Here is a 23,062-nt window from a genome sequence, read left to right as displayed (position 1 = left end):
GGTCTGGGCTACTTTAATCATCTACTACCATTGCCTCCTATAATAGGGATGAAAAATGCACAATGCGGCCTGGCTTTCCAGATTTAATAGATACACAGACAACAAACAGGTTGACTGCAGCACACAGATCCAATATCAGACTAAGAGGACTATGTAGTTCCACGTGAAGGAGGACAACATGGAGAAACACCTATTTTCAGAAGGTATGCTTAGGAAGGTCTAAAGCATCACATCCATAGCATGAGCTATTAGGGCAGGCTGTGGCTGCTTTCTGATGTCTGCTCATCATTAAGGCCAAGAATTTGAATGCCATCTTGGCCAACCCTTCATCCTGAGTAAGGTATAGAACTGGGACTAATATTCATATTGAATAGTTTGATTCTATGGCTACAATGGAAAAAAAAAAAAAAAAAATCAAATCCCAGAATACAAACACTCTCTGGGATTCAATATCCTTAGTAGAATATTTAGCTGTTTGGGTACACCCTCCAAATTCTAATTCTCATCCTGTTCCATGCTAAAACCCCACAGTTCCTATATGCTTCAGCAAAAACTATAGACATACTGATTTCTTGTATGGCTACAAAACACAATCCAAACCACGAAAACTAAGTCATACCTTCAAAAAAGCTCTGATAATTACTAATAATCAGGCACAGTGCTGGTATAAACACAGCCAGTCATTTGCACATGTTTAATTATAGTATATGCCTCCATAATTTAATAGAATAATTATTATTATTGCACTCATCCTGGGAGTTGGTTTTCTGGGGTAAAAGAGGCAGATCAGATTCTGCAAGTGGAAGGAGCCAGGCACCAGAGGTGTTCACCACACAGACACAAAACAATGGTTAGTTTGCTGACCCTGTAACTTGGTTGAAGGCAACTTCCCAGCAAACCCCAGCTTCTGCTAGAACTGTGCCCTCTGCAGCCAGCACACTGACAAAACCCACCGCAGCGTCGCACACACACCTGCCTTGTGCAGCCTGCTGACACGGCTTGATCTCTTCCACTCCGTGTGACTGCACAAGAGCCTAAGGCCATCTCGTGTGTTATGGAGCGCATCTTTGGAGGTGAACAGCTGGCCCAAGGACTGTAGCACAGGCCGAGGACCATTTCAGACCCACACCAGACGTGTTTGATTAAGAGTTGCATTTGCTTACACATGGCCTGAGATAGGTTTCAAGCCGTAACAGGACGTTAGCCACATTGGTTATAAAGCAGCTTTCTCATTGGAATCAGATTTAGAAGAACACTTAGGGCTTTTAATGGAGGATGGCAGATTCTGCTGGCAGAAAAGTATATAGTATCACTTATCAACTGGTTTACTCCCATGGACATAGGACGTACTGATCAAACGACCCATGGGGTTTTTTGGCGGTGGGTTCCTGACTAGCTGCCTGCCGCGTCGAGGGGCGGCTGCCTGCCTTGCTCCGGCACAGGGAGCTGGCCAGCTACCACTGTGCGGCTCCAGTCTTCTCCTTCCCCTGCAATTTTACCCGGCTTTTCTCCGACGACCCCGATTCCTGACGGCAACAGACACTGAAAACCCACTGGCAGTCCCCTCACCCCACACCCCCAGGACGCCGGGCAGGAGCTGGGCTCTCCCTTCATGGGGAAGCGGCATACCCCCGACCTCGGTCCCTCACAGCTCTACACGCACGGACACTGCCCCAGCCCGCAGCCGCGCAGTGTCCGCACCGCCGGGCGCTGCCCCCTCCGCTGTAAGCGAACACCAGGCGCTAAGCTCGGATCGGCTCGGCTCGGCTCCCGCCCCCGCGCATGCGCCACCCGCCGGGGCGGCGGTGTTTTTCTGCCTCTCCCCCGCCGCTGGCGCACTTGCGGCGCATGCGCGGGGCAGGCGGCGAGGGGGCGCTCGGACAGGGGCGGTGGGGCGCGCAGGCGCAGGCCGTGCCGCCGCAGCCTGCGCAGGGAGCGTCGGTCGGGGTTGGGCCAGGCGGGACCGGACCGGAGCGGACCGGACCGGAGCGGACCGGGCCGGGCGCGCTGACGGGATGGACGAGGACGTGCTGACTACCCTGAAGATCCTCATCATCGGCGAGAGCGGCGTCGGCAAGTCCAGGTGAGGGGGCGCCCGCCTCCCCCAGCCTCTCCTGCCACGACGCGGGGCACCGGCCGGGCCCGGCCTAGACCCCGCGGCGCCGCGTTGGGCGCCGCCTCCTCTGGCTCCACGGTCGCCCGGCCTGGACGCGGCTTGCCCTGAGGAGGTGTAGGCCCTGCGGGGGGCATTCCTCGCCCCTTCTCAGCCAGCCCTCCTCAGGCGAGAGGCTGTCCCCGCCCAGAGCTGCCAGCCTCTTTCGCAGCCCTCCTCTAGCCGCCGGCCCCGGGGCGGGGAGGGGGGCGCTGGTCCTGCCCCTTTGGGGTTAATCCTGTCCATAATACGTACATGTAGAGTCACAAGTGACCCAGCACGGGGTGTAGGGGCGGCACAGGGGCGTATGAAATAAGCGGTGAAGTAGTTCTATCGCTGATTCTTCTGCTAGTTATACTGTTTCTCGAGTACTTTGAGATTGATTTCCTTCCTGCCCTTCCCATACCCTGCCCTTTTCATGGCTTTTGTCTAAGTTACCTTTTATGTCTTCTAATATTTTTTTTTCATTAACTTTTTGTTAGTGTCATCGTCCTTGCTAAAGGAAGTGGGATATAAATGTAGGAGGACACCTGAGAATGTGCCACACTAGTCATGTTAGATTTGGTGGTTTTATGGAAGTAATCTGAGATTCCTGTGATGCTTAATAGCATATAAATTGCTAATTAGAACAAACAGAAACCAACAGCAGCAGCAACAAAGAAAAAAGCCCATCCAAACCAAACAAAAACCCCCAAATGTATTTGTTAAAAATCTGTGAGCCACTCCTTTGCGTTACCTTCTGAGTTGATAATCTAGTACAGTAGGCCTCTGGTGACAGACATGATCTGAGCAAATATCTTTTAGTTGAGGTCATCTTTTATAAGTGGCCATATGGAAAAATTTTTTCCTCAGATAGCGTGCACAGTGGTTTTGCATACCTACTTACGTGCTTATTTCTTTATGTCAGAAAAGTGGTTAAAAGAGACCTTATGTAGAGCAAATAAATTGCTATGAAACAATACCACTACAGTTGTTCGGGTACAGAAACTTTATATTGAACTATACCTGAATTTTTGTCACTTACCTGTTACTTTAGGAAAGGTCAGATGTTAAACTTGTCTTAACATGATTGTAGTAAGTGGTCGGAGCCCTTACTGAACCAAATGCTGCTTAAACCTGGTCCCTGTGAGTGTGCTGTGCTTTGTGGAAGAGGATATCTTCATATGAAAGAAAGGTGGGGAAAGTAGGAGTTGGCTGGGCTTAGCACTCAGGACTTGTAAACTGATGTTTTTATTCTGGTGGCAGTATGGGAGTTCGATATTTTTTCTATTTTGAATGAAACTAGTCTTGGTTGCAGCTAAAAATAGCTTCTCTTAAATAGCATCCTGATACAACTGTTTGAAGATACCAGTAAAAACCTATGTGCTTTCAAATTATTATTTTTTTTAAATTGTAATTATTATTTGGTAAAGAAAGCTACCATTTGGTGTAGGGATTCTGGAGTAAGGAAAAAAATGTTGGTCTGTGGTTATCTTTGGAGTGGTCACCCAGCCTTATTGAAGTAAAAGAATTTCAGTAGTCGCTTTTCTGTCAATGCAGGACTGTTTCCAAATGCTAAAAAGGACTTGGCAGCTAAATTCACGTGCAGAAAGAGAAGAGAGGAGGGAAAAAATGGGGGGACAAGGACACACCAAAAAATAAATAGGGCTTTGTTTTGTTTCTCTAGTCTGGAAATGAATAGAAGCTGTCAATCACAGCAAACAGCTGCCTGCCACATGGTAATATACACTTGCCACAGAGGCATAAGACTGGTGATTTTTAAAAACCGTGTGCTGAGAATCTTTGTCTCTTGCCAAAATAATTACATTTGGTACAAGTAGAGTGGCTTTATGGACACTTCTTTGAGGGACCCTACTACTATAGTGTGATGTCCTGATGAATCTTAGTTGTAGCTGCTGTTCTTCTGGTAGCAAATGTATCCATGAGGATAGGGGGAAATGTTGTTTGTGTGGCAGTCCTTATAAGAAGATAAAAAATGATAAGACAGTGGTGAGATAATTCTATTCCTTACTGTTCTGTTGTGTGCCCAGTTCAAGGAATTATTTCTGGGCTGAGAAGCTGACTTTTTTCTCAAACTTACAGAGATGCTGTGTGAGGCAATATGAAACGACAAAGAAAAAAAATTATCTTTTGTACTGAATTCTGGGACAACCAAAATAGAATAAGATAGAAGTAAAATGCTTTGAGAAGCCGACCATGTGGCTGTTCAGGCAACTGATTTTACAACTTGGTACTTTGTTTCCAAAGAGCCATACTGGGTCATAGATGCATAGAAGAGGCCTATGCTCTTTTAGCAGAGCACGTCCACTGTATTTTTCTCATGTTCCCTTCTTTGTCTTTTGTGGGAGAGAAATTATGGAAAAATGAATTGTGTTTTTATTTAGCTGTGTGATCCTGTTTTTACTTTCAGACTCGTAATTTACAGACTTTGGGCAAGCTATGGGTATGCTGCAGTAATAGCAACTCTTTATTTTTCTTTCCTTCCTGTCAGCCTTCTGCTGCGATTCACAGATGATACATTTGACCCAGAACTTGCAGCAACAATTGGTAAGTATTATGCTGATGCTACATTAGAAAAATTTATACCATAAATTTTTATGGTATACCATATATTATTATACCATATACCATTATTATATATTTATACCATAAATTTTAAATACCAGCTTCAGGACAAAACTGTAGCTTGTTCAGGCTTGCCTAACCAGTAGTGAAGTTCAGACATGTCTGCTTCTCCGTAAGGAAAGAATGATGTGGATGCAGTTCCAGCATACAACGCTTGTTGATTAGAGCACTGACTGTACTGATCTGTATTTGTCCCCTTTATGCAAAAATATATCCTTGACTAGGAAAACAGATATGAATGTCACCTTTCACCATGAAGATGGAAGTGATAGGTATGGACAGTGAAAAGCTCTGGTGGAACAACCTGCAGTTCCCTGTTTGCCAGTGTTTCAGGCTAAAATAGAAATGTAAGAGCTACTGCTACATCTCCTGATTTTTTTTGTGCAATGTAACTGTTGCACATATATAACAGGTTGTTTGAATAGCAATATTGCTGTCCAGAACTTGTGCTCAATGTAATATGATACTTGGTAGCTATTGTAAGAAGACTGAAGACTCCCTTTAGAAGGGGATGTTAGATCTTGCAACTCCTGACAATACTAGAGTGTACTAGGCTGTGTGGCTTCTGCTTCTCCTTTATAAGGAGGAAATTGCAATGTGGCTTTTTCTTTCCTGCTTAGTCCCTTGATAGCCAGTCTTGAGAAAAAAAGAAGAGAGCCAAGAATCTATGAGCTGCTCGGAAGAAAGCAATGATGTCGTTGCTATTTTGGTAGGATACCTACCAGCAGTGAGGTCAATTATGCTGGAGTTGTGACCCAGAATGCAGGATATACTGTGTAGATGGTTGTCCAAGGAAGCAGAATGAAACTTCAAAGAAAGTGATGCAGCTCTGTGCCAAATCAATAACTGAAGTAATCAAAAATAGAGATGACTTCTACACACAATGCATTTCAATTGAATTTTTTGCTTTCTCTGTAGGAAGACTTCTGGCTAAGGACTTGTATAAAATATTTTGAGTTCATCTGTTGGCGCACAAAGCCAGCTGTGTCTAATTGCTTAAGAAGTCAATAAATTGATCCAATTTTCATTAATGTTAATAAGATACAGGAGTACTATTTAACATAAAGCATTGAGCAGCCAAGGGGAGGTGCCCATTTTTGTTCATTTCATTGCTCATAAAATTGAACTTATGCAAGTAGCATTACCTCAGTTCATGAGGGAAGATAGCATGGAAGGAAACACGAGTGGAACAGACCAGGTGGTGAAGATGGCAATCTTGTATTCTAATCCCAATCGTTTTGACACAATATATGCTTCAAATCATGTAACTTTCTTGGTATGTCAACTGTATGGGCCAGGAAGTCAGTGCAGAATAGCTGCTTTAGCTTTCATGATGTTTTGGATACCAATAGTAGGATCACCTGTCATCCTTGCGTTCTCTCGAAGCTGACTCGTTCACTGGACTTCATCACATGGATCTTATTAGATGATATATACCCTAGTATTTTCTGTTGTCCTTACTGCTTATGCTTGTCTTTACTTGCCTGCTCTTTTTATGAGAGATTCTAGATAAGTGTTCAGCGCAATTCCTGTTTCATAAGTGATGTTTTGCACAGATCTGATGTCTCATCTGATGTCATTTTTAGCCTTCCTTGCACTTGGAGTTCTCCAAGTCTAAGCTGTCCCAACTTGTCAATTACCTGCAACACCAATAATACACTATAGCTCGTTTTACACTTCCTGTAAATACAGCATGGCATACTGGGCTAAATGTGAGAGCAGAATAAAGGCAACAGAGCTATTCCTCACAGACTGTAAGTCCATAGTAGGTTAGCGTGTAGTGCTGAGTTCAGTAGGTGTCAACACAGAGGAGTAGAGTCTAGTAGTGCTTTCTTGTTTCTGGCTTCCTTCCAAGGCATGGTGGAAAGCACTGTCAGCTTTCTGTTGTCAAGGGTAGAAACATCACTCTTGCAAGGGCAAGACACATGCCACACATGCCTAAATACTTCACTGAAGTATTTAGGGAACATAAGTACCCTGTTTATTCAATTTAACAAGATTTCCTTAGCCCTGCATTTTTTCTACTTTTCCTCTTTTATGGCAGATCAATAATCAAAACCATAGTTATTAAAAACATTTTTTTGTAACTGTTTTTATGTGTTGAACTGCTTGGTTTACTAGAATTATATTTGCCATGTCTTTACTATTTCAGAGGATATACTTTGGCGTGCTCTTAGCTAGTTTTAATCCATCTGCTTTTTAATAATAAGTCTGTCACACGTAGGATTTATTCACTACTTCAGATTCTTAATTTACTTGCATTGCTCATGCAGTATTTAAAGCATCTCTTAATTTTAAGACAGCAGCAAGGCTCACATAAAGGTGTATATGCACTTTCTGTTAACTGTGCAAGCACAACATACTGAATCGGCTTACTAGGTGAGAGAAGGATACTGTGGCTTCAAAATATACTTTATACATTTGTCCTAAGGAAAAAAGCTTTCCTTCTTGAAACTGCTGTGACATACATTTGATTTGTTACGTTAAGTACCTGACAGACTTGTAATATCTGCAGCTACAGGTTTTGATGTCAGACTAATTGATAAAAGAATGCGCTGTGAGCTGTCGGACAGCTGAGCAATGGAGATCTTTACGGTTTACGGAAAGAAGTAGCAATTACAGAGATAAGAAGAGATAAGCTAGGTTAGGGACCAGGAATTAGTCCCTGAAAAAATAGAGTTCTGTTCAGTTACTGCAGAAGTTAATGTAGCTTGGTAGAGTTTTCCTTGAAATAAAGAGGAAAAAACCTTTTAAGCCTCAGTTGCAGTGAAGCTGTAAATCTGCTTGCAATGTGTGCTTTCTTAAGCATCCTATATATCCTCTGCGGCTAAGTTGAACAAATTTTGGCAGCTGTTTGCACTTGTTTGTAATCTGCGTGGCCTTGGGACTATAAGTGCAGTGTGCTGATCATGACACCCTGCTTAAATGTTTTGTATAAAAATAGTTAAAAATTCTTTTAGCAGATGGCTACCATTGTAAGTCAAAGTGCAGAAAGATTGCTGTTACCTTTATGTGAACAACTTTCAAGTGTATCAACTTCCCACCCTTTATTTCAGGGCTGCTGCATCTTGGGGAGTGAGAGTCACTCCAAAATAATTGAAACATACTTCCAATTACTTGTTGTGGGTAACCTAGGGATTAAATTACAGCAAAATGGATCATAGCTGTCCTCAGCCTTTCAAACTGATGTGTGTTGCTATATCCTTTAAATTTGTAGTCATTAACATCTTGCACACCTTGGCTTGACGTTTTTTGTTTGTTTTTTTGGTTTGGTGGTGTTTCGGGTATTTTTTAAATTCTTGGTCATGGAGCATGGTGTTGGTGAGTTCCTGATGTTGCTGGAATCCCTGTAAGAGATATACTGTGTGTTCAAATCATCCACAGCTTATTTGACATCTTTGTTAGAGGAATTGTTGTCATCTAACATTACTTCGCACAGGATAGAGTCACAGAGTTGAGGAGTCTTTGCTTATGTGGTTTACCTCTGCATGATCACCTTGATGGGCCTTGGTCAGATTGTTTAAGATACGAAACAGAGCAAATAGTTACCTGAATGCAGCTTCCTTCTTTATTTTGAAAGTATGTTATTCCTCAAGGTGGTGGATATACTCAAGGAGAAAACATGTATGAGTAATGAATACAAAGTTAATAGAATCATAGAATGGTTTGGGTTAGAAAGGACCTTAATATCAGCTAGTTCCAGCCCCCCTGCCATGGGCAGGGATGCCTCGCACTGCAACATGTCGCCCAAGGCTCTGTCCAACCTCGCCTTGAATGCTACCAGGGATGGAGCATTTGCCACTTCTTTGGGCAGCCTGTTCCAGTGCCTCACCACCCTCACAGTAAAGAACTTCTTCCTTATATCTAACCTAAATCTCTGCTGTTTAAATTTGAACCTGTTGCCTCTTGTCCTATCGCTACAGTCCTTGATGAAGAGTCCCTCTCTGGCATCCTTGTAGGCCCCCACATTATTCCTAGTCTGTCTTTTGTTTGTGACAAAAATGTAAGTTAATCCATTTGAATGATAAACTTGAATATTTGTCCTGGAATATGCGCTTTAATACAGGAAATGTAGTATTTGCCTTACTTCCATAAGTACTTACTTCCATTTTGAGTCAATGGCTGAAAAGGTCCTTAGGCTTTTACTAAATCCTGTCTGCAGTAAAGCCTTGAGTTTAGGAGCAATTTTCATAAATAGCCAATGAAACTTACTCTTCCTGTTCCTGTCAAAACACAACTTGTTCTCAGTTTGTTTTGGTTTTTTTTTTTTTCTTTTCTCTTTACTTTCTCTTTCAAAAATAGCTGTAGTATGTTTGAAGAACTAAAATATTTTTCCTTCTCTAGGGGTGGACTTTAAGGTAAAAACTATTTCAGTTGATGGAAACAAAGCTAAACTGGCAATATGGGTAAGTGTCTCCTAAGTTCTAATGTATTGCTTTGCTTTAGGTATAGTGATGGCTCGTGTAATGTAGTTTGTATAGAATCCTTTTCTGTTTAATCTGAAGGTGATTTGGAGGAGTGAGAGGTTAATAATGAATGATTCAGAAGGTGGAATTAACTGTGGAACAACTGTTTAATTGGGCAGTTCTGTTGCTTATGAGCTGCTTCTGCAGCACTGATTCCAGGTCTGGTTGGGATAGGAGTAGGGAAAATGAGGAATGAAATAGTACTAAATCAGACTTTAAAACAGTGTATGCGGCCATTCCTAGATTTCTTTTAAAATGAGTAATTTATTGCTTAACTTCCAAAGAGTTAGCCCTCACTAAGCTGAGACTTCCCTGTATACATCATTCTTATCTATACTTGACAGGTTTTAAAAGGGTGCACTTCATAATCTAAATGTCTTAGGCAAAATTCAGTAGTGTATTAATAGGTTAAGAATTACTGTTGCATGCTCAGATTTTACCTTAAAATGGTTTTTAGCCTAAAAACTTCATAGCCCTCGTACAAAGATTTTTATAGGCTTGAGGTCAGTCTTGTAGCAGGTGCAGCTGAAGGAGGGAGAGGCAGTGTTTGTAATCTTAGCCTTTAGAGTTTTCAACATGTACTCCTGTTAAAAATAGAACTTCTAAATTCATGGCAAGTGAAGAAAGAAAAGTACTTCCAAGCCTTTTTTAAAAACATTCTTCATTCTGCAAACCAGCCTCCACGCTTGTGTGACCTGAAGCACCTTTTAAATATGCAGACCCAGTTGTGACTTCTTGTAGCAAGCAAGAATAAAACCTTGTTTCTCATAAGCAAGCTACCCAACATCTATTTCCTTGGAAAGTAGTAGTGGAACATGAAATATATATTGCAATACTTCTGTTGCTTTGAAGGTGTTTCGTATCTTGGCTAACAAACAGGACTTATGTTTTGGTGTGACAGTAGTAATCACTAAAATAAATGGGTTTGACCAGGAAAATAACTGCAGCAAGTCGACAGAAAAATACACATGTAGGAGGAAAACTGGACTGATAGCAGAATGAAGAGTGATCATGGGATGGAAAAGTATTATATAGGCCTAACTTAGGGTATATCTTCTTTCGTATTGGTGAATATGGAGAAATGATTCTGCAGTAAACTGGAAAATAAAAGCTTGTAAAGGTGTATCGTGACACAAAACTGTTTTGAGATATATGGGATTGACTGAGTGACTTGTAAAGTGTTGGAAGTCCAGTTCAGTTACTCAGGTTCTTTGGCAGGGAACTGTTTTGAATCCACAGTATTTCCTGTGTCACTTCTAACTTGGGTTAACTGATGAAGTTATTTAAATCTTCTATGCATAAAGTCTGCAACGAGTGTGCACTTTAACATAATCTTTAATAAGAAAACAGTATTCTAATACTTGACTTTTTAGACCTGTTGACACGTTGAGGATGTAAACTCAACTTCCCTTAAAAGCCAAGAAAAGCCTTTGACTTATTTCTGCTTCTGCTCTGTCATAGCAGGTTAAATGTGTTTACCCTGGCACAGAATCAAATATAATTGGACCAGGGTGATTGAAGTGAGGGAACTGGTTTTCTTGCCATGGGTTTTGATGCTTGTTGCAAAATCTTAGTACTGCAACTGTGCTGCTTTCTTGCTGCTGTGCTAGCTGCAGAACAAATGCTTCTGCAGAAGTGGCTATCTTATTGCTATATAGTCCAGTTATTTACTACACCTAACAGTTTAAAAGTGTTTCCGAGGACAGACTACATAAAATTTCAAAGTTAACATGTAGTGAAACAGCAAGGGAGGGTATAAACTCACTTAATCTGGTAGTGGAATATACTTTGAACCTTATTTTGTATGTTCATTAGAAGCAGAATACCTGAGAGAGAAACTAGAGTCTGTTCAAGTTCTGAATAATGGAATGTTCTGAATGGCTTTTTAGGACACTGCAGGTCAGGAGCGGTTCCGAACATTAACACCCAGTTACTATAGAGGTGCACAAGGTGTTATCCTAGGTAAGTATAGGTTTGCATGCTATTTTGAATAAGTTTGTGGGGTTTTTCATACATTGGAGTTATACAAACTCGTAAAGCTTTCTGTAATATCTTGATGCTAAAAATCATATCGGTGTTGAACGACTGATATATTAGAAGATCTTGATTTTGATGCCTGTTTTCTTGTTGATGTAGTCAATCTCACTGGCCTGAGAACCACTGATTTTTGCATGAGATTAGAAATACTGCTATTTGAAGGGATAGTTTGGAGCTGTCCCTGCGCTGCTAGGAATTTTATTTATGATCTTTGGTCTTTGCCTGTGCTTACGAAGCCCAGAGTCGGGGGGGGATGGGGGGGAGAAGACTACTTAGTGTATACTTTTTGTACGAGTATGTACACAACTTTTTTTCTTCTCCCTGTTCCTTTTTCCTAATGAATATAAACACTGTGGAGTCTGGCTGGGATTTTTAGCTGTTTGTGTCTCCATGCTGATGGGAGTAACACAGTCAGAATCACTTAAAAAAGACTAGCATAAAAAGCATCAATCTGTGTGGGAGAAACCCAGGCCAAAACCTGTAATCGCAACTTCACAGTGAAGTGTCTTTTCTTTCATACATGGAAACCTGTTAACTAGGCACTGACCTCTGAAGTTCTGCTTCTCCACTGCTAGAAATGAGGAGATAACCAAAGTAAAGGCAGGGAAGTAAGTTTGTTTTTTTTTCTTTTTCTTTTTTCTTTCTTTTTTTTTTTTTTTTAAGTTGTGTCTGACTTGAGAGATTCGTGGTAAGGTATTGTGTCCAGTTAAATTGTTTAACTTTGAATAACCTCTGTCATGAGACTTCCTGGTAGGTTTTGGGTTGTATGTGCTGTTTCTCAAGTCTGAGTTGCATTATTTTCCTGATATAGGAAATGTGAAGGCATGTCTTGTCAAGTCACCTAGTTGCTGGCACTGAACCTGCCACTTACTGTTGAAAGCTGTAAAAGTAAGCAAGCACTGTTTGGGAGCTAGAAAGTTCTGCTGTTGAGATTTGCTTTCTCATTTAATTTAATAATCTTCTCCTGGCTATTTGTTTGTTAAACGACTTCCTAAAAAGAGGGTTGCTTGTGCAAGCCTATGGATTTGACTGAAACCAACTGTTTATGCCTGTCTGCGCACAGGCTGTGAGAATGAAGGATAAAATACTTTCGTAGCTTGAAGTAGTGGCTCTTGGGTAGTTGCTGAGTAGTTGATTTTTAGGTTTAACAAAGTCTCCTTTCTTTTGTCTCCCCTTTCTGCTCCTAGCAGATTATTACTGGTATCCCCACACGTGCTAAATAGTTTGAAACACTAAAATGCTGAAAATTCAGTAGTTCGCCAAATCCTTATAAATAGCAGTGATCAGTTTACGGTTTTAGCCAGATCAGTAGCCATATCAGTTAAACAGGTCTTGATTACCACTAACTCAGTGCAGAAGGACATGCTATACTCTTTGCATATCTTCTTTGTAGCGATGTTAATAAGTATTCCACTTCTGGAGTCTGCAAGTGTAGAATTCTTTGGAGAATGATAGTGTCTAGCCTATAAGATAGGATGTTTCGAAGATAAGTTGGTCTGCAAACAGTAGATGACTGAATTTTAGAATTGCTCTGTGTTAGTGTCATTAGTAATTTGAGCTGGTGGATGTTCAACTTTTTTTTTTATTCTTGCCTTAGTAAGTAAATTGAAATCCTTGAGACTCCTTCAGTTTTCAAATTCAGAAAGCCATAATTTTTGCTACTTTTGTAACATAACTTGTATTTCTTGGAAAAAATAGTGTGGAAATGATATTGCTAATATCTTTCAGTTTATGATGTCACAAGAAGAGATACTTTTGTCAAGCTGGATAACTGGTTAAATGAACTGGAAACGTACTGCACAAGGAATGACATAGTGAAAATGCTAGTTGGAAACAAGATTGATAAGGTAAACCAAATTCGACTGCAGTAAGTAATCTGTTGGTGTATTTTGTTAATAATGCATATTAATACTATGTCTTATAGGAAAACCGTGAAGTTGACAGAAATGAAGGTCTCAAATTTGCAAGAAAACATTCCATGTTGTTCATAGGTATGTTATATATAATTGCAGGGATCTTACTTGATTTTTGTTTCATAATGAGAGTGCCACTCTATGGGATTGATAGTCTTTATACATACAATCCAACTAATATTCTGAGTTGAAGTAGGTACAAAGGTAACAGGTATTCCCGCCCCCCCTTTTCTTTTTTAATTGTCCCTAAATATGTCCAGATGCCTATTCTAACTGGGGATGATTATACTGAAGTTTATAAGGACTAAGGGTGGAATACAGACTACTGTAGTCTGAGAAAACCTGGTTTAGGTTTGGAGTTTTGTCTGATTTCTATTTCCAGCCAACTTGCTAAATTAATAACAAGCTAAATGAAAGAGAGAAAACTTACTAGTGGCCAGCTTTTGGTAGCAAAAGAGCTGGTACTTGACAGAAATCTGTATTAGAACTGGGATGTAAAAATAGTTGGGAATTTAATTAACTTATAAATGGTGGGTGGGATTGAATAATGACATAATCATGGCTGGAGCAAATATATTGGTCTCATCTTGCTGCAAAATGAGATGGATTTTGTAGGCAAAGCCTTGTAATGATAAATTAAAGTGAGTGGTGAAGTGATTCTTATGCAGAAGTTTATTACACGTTTCGTTTAAGGATCAGCAGGGATTGCCTTATAGGATGGCTTTGGTAGCAAAGCAGTACATTGACATGTCCTGTACTTAGAGTTACATTCCTCATCTCTGACTAAGGACTATCTAGTACCTTGCTGTGTTTCTTTTTGGCTGTATTGTCATATGTGGAAATAGAAGTTCAGAGTTAAGGCACAATCTGTTAAGTGCATGGAAGATAAAAAGAAACATGAAAATTAAACTATAAGTATATAAATATATATATATGTGCATGCTATGTATGCTAAGCATCTGCATGGCTCTGTAGGACAACAGAGCAAGCCCTAATGGGGCCATACAGTTCCAGGTGGTATCTGTTGCCCTCATAATATACTCTCTAAGCAAGTTTTTTGGTCTTAGCCAAAGTGAAATTACACAGAATTCTGCAAACTGCAGAAGAAATGAGATCCCTTATTGGTTTTTGTCAGGTGAGTTGTATCATGGAGGCTGATCCAGAATCTTACAGTATGGATTCTTGCTGCTTATGGTATGGTGGTACAGCAGTTCTGACTAATACACAGAACTGAATACACAGCAACCAGGTTTATCTGACATCATAAGTTAGTAGAACCCTCCTTTCTTCTTGCTGAAGTGTTTTCCACAGAAAATAAAGCTCAGGTATAGCTGCCACCATATATTCTAGTGCATTCAACTTGAAAAGTCTTCTGTTAAGAGTCTGGGGTGTGGTGCCTTATGTGGCGACAGAAATCTGCATACCTGTTAATTTTGGCACTGCTATGTGGTTACAGAATGTATTGTAGAAGTCCTAAATCTAGGTTGTTGGTTGAGAAACAGAGAAACATTAAATGAGTTACTACAAGTTATGCTAACACTTGACTTCTTGCATCCCTTCTCCAGAGGCAAGTGCAAAAACATGTGATGGTGTACAGTGTGCCTTTGAAGAACTTGTTGAAAAAATCATTCAGACTCCTGGACTGTGGGAGAGTGAGAGCCAAAACAGAGGTGTAAAGTTATCAAGCAAGGAAGAAGGATATGGAGGAGGAGGAGGAGCATGTAGTGGATATTGTTCTGTGTTATAAACTTTGGGAGCTTATTCTTTGCATATTTAAACAGATAGCGACATCTTTCTGTACATAAATTCATTAAATGCTATTTTTAGGGACCTTGCAGTTTGCACATATTTGTTTTGTATCATGGCAGTGAACACTTCTAGGAACAATGTTCTGCAGCTTTCCCAGTTTGAAAATGTTATGGTAAGCATGCCCAATTTGCAATCTTGAGGTTTTTATAAGTAGCATAAATAATGTGCAAGAACAAATGCACTACAAATTTTACGACTGTATACATTCATTGTGTAACTATTCTAAACAAATTAACAAATGTTACTGCATTGTCTGCTCTTTGTCTTATTTTTAAATGCTCTTGAAATTATAGAACTGTATAGTGTGCACAGATCTTGAAAACAGCGTGAGCTATAAATGTTACATTTCATCTCTTCCATTAAATGCTTTTTTTTTTTTTTTTAAATGGTATTAAAACCAGCAACAATATACAGTACTTAGACAAATCTGCTAATTTTTTGTCTTTCAGCAGAGCTGTCTAAAATACAAATTGGCACAGGCTGTAGTTGCTATCAGCACCTTCTTGAAGAGATGCTTTGGAAGCTTCCTTTGCAAGCTGGCAGACACCCTTTTTTCTTTTTAATCATCACTTCAGTTGATGGCTTAACTGGAGTTTTAATCCTGTGATATTTATATACTAAATTTGTGGTACTCTTGCACTCTAGGTTTTTATGATGCAGTCTGCTCTAGACTTGCTTTAGAAAGTCTTCATTATTGGCAAGGGGTCTGAGTGACACCTTTGTTCTTTCATCGTGAATCAGTTTGCCACAGTTCAGTACGGATGCCTAATTTTCCTAAATGTTTGTAATATAACTTTATCTCAAACTGTAGCTCACTATGGCTGTGAAGATCTCTATCACGTGTCTGCTTTGTGCAGCTACTTGTTCAGAAATTAAACTTCCTGTCACAGACATTAAAGGGAAGCTATAGGACTTCTTGATTTCTGTATGGGAAAAACACTATTGCAATGAGTATTCACTTGAATTTACTGTATCAAAGCCAATGGTTTGTTTCAGAAGACTTGTATAGACTAATAAATTTTTTCCACAGTATTCAACTTTTCTAACCTTGTCCTATTGTAGAGTTGTATATTTTCTAGCACATGCAGTTTAAACAAGGCCACTTCTTATGGACAAATTATTTGATTTCTGAAGGACATGACAAGGATGCTGTGGTGGTGTGTGTGGCTGTGTTTTGGGTGGGGTTTTTGCTTGTTTGTTTTCTTTTAACAATTCCTATAGTACAATCAGAAACTGAACTATTGGACAGTTTCTTGCAAATACAGTGAATGACACAACCTTTTATTACTGCAAGGTTTTGCGTAAATGTCAGCACTCATGATCTGTATTTTACAGCAGGTCTTGGCTGCTTCTGTTAAAGTAGACTTTATTCTTCACATGGAAACTGTTTTCTATTCCATTTTACACTTGCTACAAAACAATACCAAAATTTGAACATTTAACCATGCTAGTTGTTTTTACCAAATATTGTATCTATAGCAGTGTTAATGTAGTAGGATAATTTAAATGTGTAAATGCAATTAATATTAAATATTAATACATATTGCATTAAAACGCTAGATTTGTATTACTGTTTCATGCAGAATATGTGGGCTGAGCAAATCTGATATCAAAGGATTCTGGTTTTCCTAGGCTAGCAGTAGAGGAGACTTGTAGGATCATTAAAAGTTTAACTTATTTTAGTATTATTTCAAGAATATTGGGCAAGTATCATGATGCTACGATAGGCCATGAATTACAGATGCTGCCTGTAATTGACTTCCGTACCTGTTTTTCCCCTAGTCTGGGTGCATCCGTATGTTGAAAAGAGACTTAATTTTCAGTTTCTCACAAAAGATCCTTTTGTCACAGGACCTGGATTCATCTTTCATTCTGCCTCTGCCAGATCTGACCACTCTCATCAAAGGGAACTGCAGGGTCCTCTGAATAGCGGGTATTGTTCTGCAAAAGAAACAAGTCATTTGCTCCTTCTTTCCCTGCAAAATTTTTCTGGGGAGAGGAGTATTCTGAAACAGTACATTCAGTGAGACTGAGAGGAGTTGGGCAGCTCCTGTAGGGGGAAAAAAAAAAACCAAACCAGAAAACAAACCCAGATGTTTTCTAATTGACTTGCAACTAGCTTTTCTATCTCTGTCTTTCAAGCATGCTCGTTTATGTCCCTGAGGAATGGCTTTTCGTAGAGTCTCACCTCCTTTCCTCATTGCTCTGTCAAGAAGCTGTGTACTGGAGAGATGGGTTCTGGTGCTTCCAGTACCTGTGAATTTGACTTCAGTTACTTTCAAAGTTGGTTTTCCCCTTTGCAGGTTTAAAATTGTATCACTGTTATCTCCAAGAGCACTTTCACTCTTGGTACCTGTAATGCTAGCATATCTGAAACTGTTGCAAGCTGTATCCTAACCTTTGCTTAATACTAATATAAGTCTATGTCTTTGTGGAGTATTGCAGTCAGAGAAGCTTGCACAAGAGATCCTTCAGACTACCTCAGTGCGTAGCTGAAAGGTAATGGAGATACCTATTGTTTGCTCTTCATCAAGTAATGAGAATGTGTCTCTTGCCATGGCAGATAGCTTTATAAGAAAATACTAAACTGGAATGAGGTAACTGAGAAATCTTATGTGATCATGAAAGACAGTTAAAACTGAAGTTGTTACCAGTTCATTTACTCTGTAGTCAATAGTAAAAATATTGACTAGCAGTTTACTTGTGGCTGGCAGAGGCTTTGGGCAGTCTTTTTGCTGGCCTGGAAGAATATGGCACAGCAGTTGTATTTTCTTGGAACTTACACTTGAGAATACTGTGAAGTGGTGTTATGGTTTTGTCTCAGATTTCTTCTTCCAGTATTTTAAGAAGGGAGGTGGGACAGGCTTCTGGTGGAGATTTCAAGATGGGCTTTTTTTTTATTATTGCTGTTGGGGATTTTATCCAAACGACAGCATCACCTTTCCTGTTCTCCTGCTGCAGTAATGACATCAACAGCTGGCTCAAAGTAAGTCTTAACAAAATGAAAATGTGAGTTCAGTAAGTCCCCAAACAATACCAAGGACTGTCTCATCAATCTTGGCAGAACTTCAGGAAACAGTGTTCTTGCTGCCATCACATACCACAGTGGTAACCGCTCTGTAGGCTTCGTTTTGTTAGTTCTCTTGTTTGCCAGTAACCCGATATATAGCGAACGACAGTAATCTTTCTAATCTTGCCCCATAGTTTAGTATGATAATTCCATATTTGGAGGCTGATCTGGATGCTTTTTTTCCAAACACTTGCAAAACTTGGGCAGCTTGTGTTGTGATCAGCACAATTTACTGCTATTTAAATGTTTGAGTGCTGCATCCAGCCTCTGTGCTATCTTGTTCAAAGCTCCTGCACTAGTTTCCAGCGTCTTGCTGTCCTTCATGAAGGTGTGAAGAAGGAACATCAGTATGAGCAAGGCTTTTTCATGTTGCCAGACAAATCATTGCATGGATTTCAGAGGTAGTTGAGCCTTCAAGGGCAAAATAGAAGGTGTTTTTCCTGGTCTCTGTCCAACAGCATTAGCTTTTGGGGAAAATGAGAGAAGCTCTCCATTAAAACTGTTCCCGGTTTGGTAAGGTTTCCACATACCTTGCTCTCGAGTACCTGTGGCACCTTAATTAAAAATTGATGAAGGGTTGTACAGGCAAAGAACTGTGAAGGCGTGTTTCCAAACTACTGCGCGCTTACATTATGTGGCTGATTTTAATGCAAGAGTAAGAAGTTCTGTCCTTGTGCCTGATTAACATCTGGTCCCTTCTGTTGGAGTTAAAATGGTTATGGTGATTAACTGAAGGTTTTGGGTTTTTTTCTTCATGCTACTGGTTTCTGTGGGATCTGTGCACATTTTATGTACAGTGATAGCAAAATTCCTGAAGTTCTAGAGCTCTTGGGCTCTAGTACTTTATTTTGGAAGCTTAAACAAACCATAGAAAAAACCTTAAAAATAGAAGTGTCAAGTCATGATTGGAAGAAAACTTTTCTAGTGTTTTACTGTGTATCATAAACTCTGGATTTACTTGGTTCTGGGAGCAAGTCTGGTTCCATCGTTTTGAGAGGAGTGCGTGGTTCCTAGTTCTTAGGGCTTGTCAGGGTGGACTTTGGGATCTGAGGAGGGTGGCTATCAAGATGTTCTTGAACAGAGCTAGGTCTCTGGAGCTTCTCATTGCTATTTAGGATTAGGAGCAAAGGCATAAACTGGGTTTCAGGGAAGCGCAGTAACAGCTGCTCAAAGTGTGATGGCAGTTTTAATAATGTATAATGCATCATATACACAAAATAACGCAACATGAGAATATCAAAAATATTAATATATTGGTTAGAGATTATGTATCATCTCTGAACTTCAAACACTGAATTATTTTAATTCAGGGTAGGCATGACAAACATAAAAAGCCTGTGGGCAGGTATCATCCAGAAGAACAGAATGAAGCATGCCTATGGAAGCAAGAGCTGGGCTTTATATTACTGACAATGCCTGAGCTTGGTATGAAATCAAAGCTGAAGCTCTAGATTGACTAGGTATTCTGGGGGCCAGAGGTCACATCTGTCTAGATGTAATTTGACTTGGATTTCTCTCCTGAACAGTATGCTGAACACAGAATAGTTCAGGTTGGAAGGGGGCTCTGGAGGTCATCTGGTCCAACCCCTCTGCTCAAGCAGGGGCACCTGGAGGAGGCTGCTCAGGACTGTGTCCAGATGGCTTTTTAGTATTTCCAAGGAGGGAGACTCCACAGCCTCCCTGTGCAGCCTGTGCCAGTGCTCGGTCACCTTCATGGTGAAAAGGGTTTCCTGATGCTCAGATAGAGTCTCTTGTGTTTTGGTTTGTGCCCATTGCTTCTTGTCCTGTCACTGGGCACCACTGAATAGAGCCTGGCTCTGCTGTGTTTGCACCCTCCCTTTGGGTATTTATATAGATTGGCAAGATCTCTCCTGAACCTAATCTCCTCTAGGCTGAAAAAGTCCCAGCCTTTCTGCATAGGAGAGATGCTCCTATCTCTTAATCATCCTTGTGGCCTTTTGTTGGACACCTATATGTCCATGTCTCTCTTGTACTGGAGAGCCCAGAACTGGACACAGCACTCCAGGTGTGGCCTCACCAGTGCTGAGGAGAGAGCAAGGATCACCTACCTCGATCTGCTAGCAATGCTCCTCCTAATGCTGCCCAGGAGGCTCTCGGCTGCCTTGTTGCAAGGGCAGTTTGCTGACTTGTGTTGGGTCCTTTTCCGCCAAGCTGCTTTCCAGTGGAGCGGCCTCTGGCATCTACTGATGCGTGGGGTTGTTCCTCTCCAGGGCAGGACTTGGCACTTCCCGTGGTTGGGCTTCATGAGATTCCTGTCAGGCCTTAAAAGGTAGCAACCCGTCCCTGGGTGGGCTTGAACCACCAACCTTTCGGTTAACAGCCGAACGCGCTAACCGATTGCGCCACAGAGACTGATGTGTATGACTTTTCTTCAAAAGCTCTGGATCCCTGATTGTGTTTGGTACCTGCTGGTGATGGCGGCTCTGTGTTGGATGATGACAGACCAGTGCTGCTGGCACACCTGATGTGTTACTGTGTCAGAATATTGGAATAGATGTGGTGTGAAATCTGAGATTCTTTTGATTTGAAGAACTAGCTAGTCCTTACCACTTATCTCTCCCAGGAAAGGAGGGCTTGGGGTCATGTCGTGTGTCGTGGTTTAAGCCTAGCCAGTAACTCAGAACCATGCAGCCACTCACTCACTCCCCCCCTTCTTCCCTACCTGGCTCCCGGAGGGATGGGGAGGAGAATCGAAAGAATGTAACTCCCACGGGTTGAGATAAGAACAATCCAGTAACTACGGTATAATACAAAACCACTACTGCTACCACCAATAATAATAATGATAAGGGAAATAACAAGGGGAGAGGATACAGTTGCTCACCACCGGCTGACTGATATCCAGCCCAACCTGAGCAGTGATCCATCCCTTCTGGGTGACTCCCCCTCAGAGTTTCTATACTGGGCATGACGTGCTGTGGTATGGAATACCCCTTTGGCCAGTTTGGGTCAGGTGTCCTCTCTCTGCTTCCTCCCGACTACCCCTCCTCCCTGGCAAAGCATGAGACTGAGAAAGTCCTTGGTCGGAGTAAACATTACTTAGCAACAACTGAAAACATCGGTGTTATCAGCATTGTTCCCAGGCTGAAAGTCAAAAACACAGCACTGCACCAGCTACCACGAAGGATTAAAAATGACTGCTGTAGCTGAACCCAGGACATCGTGCTAGGCCATCTGCTAGTACTTCAGAGGTGGGTTAATAGCACTGCTATCTAGTGCTATAGCTAGTTTCTCTAGTTCCTGTAGCTTTCCCTAAGCTACAGAAAGGCCCTGCAGTGCCCATGTGCTTTTTGTGTTTGTAGGCATAGTTATAAGAAGTCTGAAAACCTGTATGGCTATGAATGTTAATGCAATTAAAGTAAAACAGAGGTGCACTTTAGAACATGAGTTAACAGACATCTGAGGTTCTGACTGCAACGTTCTCACTGCACCTGGGAACTAGGGGGTGCTGATGACATAGCTCTTGGGCAGGTCTTAATAAACAGCAAAGAGTTCATGGTAAAACTTGCGTTTTTATCCTAGGTTTCTCCAGGTGTTCTACCTCAAAGAAAGCACTGATCACTTCAGTTTGTATTGGGCATGTATATCTTTCACTGTCATTCACCAGCCAGGAAAAGGTGGAGCCTTTCATTCTGTATGCCCTTGTGGATTGATGGAAACCAAAGGATATGAAAGACTGAGAAGCATGACAGGAGCCAAATTCTGTTCAGCTAGTGAATCTGTACCTGTTTCATGTCTAGTTTCCTGACAGAAGGGAGCTGTGTTTTAATATCTCTGCCTTTTTTTGTTGTTCATTTGGTAAAGAAAATACAGCAAAATGTTGGCTTGAAAATGATTTAATTTTTTTTAAAAGTTAAAAAGCTGAACCTCTGCAAGGTTGCACTTTGGGATGCTGCTGTCAATGTTGTTGGCAAAGCGCTCCTGTAACTGAGGTGCGTAAGCATAGGAAGATGCATGGGAAATTGTTTTAGAAGGAGTTTGAGCAATTTTCTTTTGGAGGGATAGGAACTGGTAGGTGGAGAAAAACTTATTTTGAGAGGTAGCAGCAGCAGATAGCCCCTCCTAGTATGGAGTTTGACAGAGAGTAGCTTCCTTTCCCTTCCTTTGGTGTTTTAAGCTATACTGTAAGGGAGTCTATGGCATGTGCCTCAAAGCTGTGGAGTGGGTCTATCCCACAGTGCATGCTGGGATCTTACTCCACCAGCTGCTCCCCTCACGAGCTAAAGGGGATGCTACTTGGCTCCTGCCTGGCCTGCACACGCTGCTGTCCTTCTGCCAGGATCCCTGGCATGAGGCAAAGATACAGATCCAGGCTTCATCCTGAGCTGGAATTGAAGGGTAGTTGGGCTGTATGTGGGCCTGGGGGCTAAAATGTCCTCGCAGCTGGCAGAGTTTAAATGTAGCCACAGGGAACATAAGAAGGAGTCCAGAAAGTTGCAGAGCCAAATGTGCTCAGTGCAGGACCTCACGGTTTTTAGTGAAGTGTTAATAATGGTCTCTCAGACAGTTTCCAACATAATCTGTTGGAGCACTGACAGCATTTAAGATTTGGCAATAATGTCTGAATTTACAAATTGTTGGTTTTCAAGACCACAGGCAGTACTCATAGAGGCTTTTCTGTAACTTACAGTGTTTGACTCAAAGCTTGTAGGAGAGGAAAAACTTAGTAAATTAGCAGATCTAGTTGGAAGAGACAAGTGTTAAGGCACAGAGATCCTTTTTCAGGTCCATGAAATGGCTATAATAATGATATTATCACAGCATGTTGCAGTTTCTTGGTGTGAACCAGAAGATATAACACCTTTTTGTGTCAGGTCTGAATGCCTGTGCCTCCCTCTACATATGCAGCAATGCAGGTAGAAGATGGTAAATGAGTAAGAGTGTGAAAAGCATCAATGGACTGTTAACATGTCACTGATATGGGAGGTAGTTCAGGTACTGGTGGCAGTCTGGCTGAAGCAACACAAAG

The 23,062-nt window shown here is 41.2% G+C and overlaps 1 protein-coding gene and 1 non-coding gene across 3 annotated transcripts; one reads left to right on the top strand and one right to left on the bottom strand.

Annotated features, from left to right (window-relative positions):
* The first annotated feature begins 1,896 nt into the window (after positions 1-1,896).
* Positions 1,897-16,048, top strand: RAB18 (RAB18, member RAS oncogene family). 2 transcript variants are annotated; one of them, XM_030489095.1, is made up of 8 exons: positions 1,915-1,973; positions 2,004-2,083; positions 4,644-4,699; positions 9,122-9,183; positions 11,133-11,205; positions 13,009-13,127; positions 13,205-13,271; positions 14,759-16,048. In XM_030489095.1, exons 2-8 carry the CDS (start codon positions 2,016-2,018, stop codon positions 14,938-14,940), a joined length of 627 nt encoding a protein of 208 aa, XP_030344955.1. In that variant the 5' UTR covers positions 1,915-1,973; positions 2,004-2,015; the 3' UTR covers positions 14,941-16,048. The 2 variants fall into 2 exon arrangements, with proteins under 2 accessions (XP_030344964.1, XP_030344955.1); XM_030489104.1 differs by lacking the exon at positions 14,759-16,048 and adding an exon at positions 14,261-14,751 and having other exon boundaries at positions 1,897-2,083.
* Positions 16,049-20,371: 4,323 nt separating this feature from the next.
* TRNAN-GUU lies at positions 20,372-20,445 on the bottom strand. Its single transcript has one exon. It is a non-coding gene; the product is annotated as a tRNA-Asn (tRNA).
* Positions 20,446-23,062: the final 2,617 nt, after the last annotated feature.

The sequence above is a fragment of the Strigops habroptila genome, chromosome 1 (assembly GCF_004027225.2).
Source record: "Strigops habroptila isolate Jane chromosome 1, bStrHab1.2.pri, whole genome shotgun sequence".
NCBI classification, from domain to species: Eukaryota; Metazoa; Chordata; class Aves; order Psittaciformes; family Psittacidae; genus Strigops; species Strigops habroptila.
The sequence above is the reverse complement of the archived record's forward strand: the minus strand, read 5'-3'. Positions and strand labels throughout refer to the sequence as shown.

Coding starts and splice junctions, on each gene's coding strand:
- RAB18 (XM_030489095.1), top strand. CDS start 2,016: ATGGACGAGGACGTGCTGACTACCCTGAAGATCCTCATCATCGGCGAG. Junction 9,184..11,132: donor AAGCTAAACTGGCAATATGG/GTAAGTGTCTCC, acceptor ATGGCTTTTTAG/GACACTGCAGGTCAGGAGCG. Junction 13,272..14,758: donor ACATTCCATGTTGTTCATAG/GTATGTTATATA, acceptor TCCCTTCTCCAG/AGGCAAGTGCAAAAACATGT.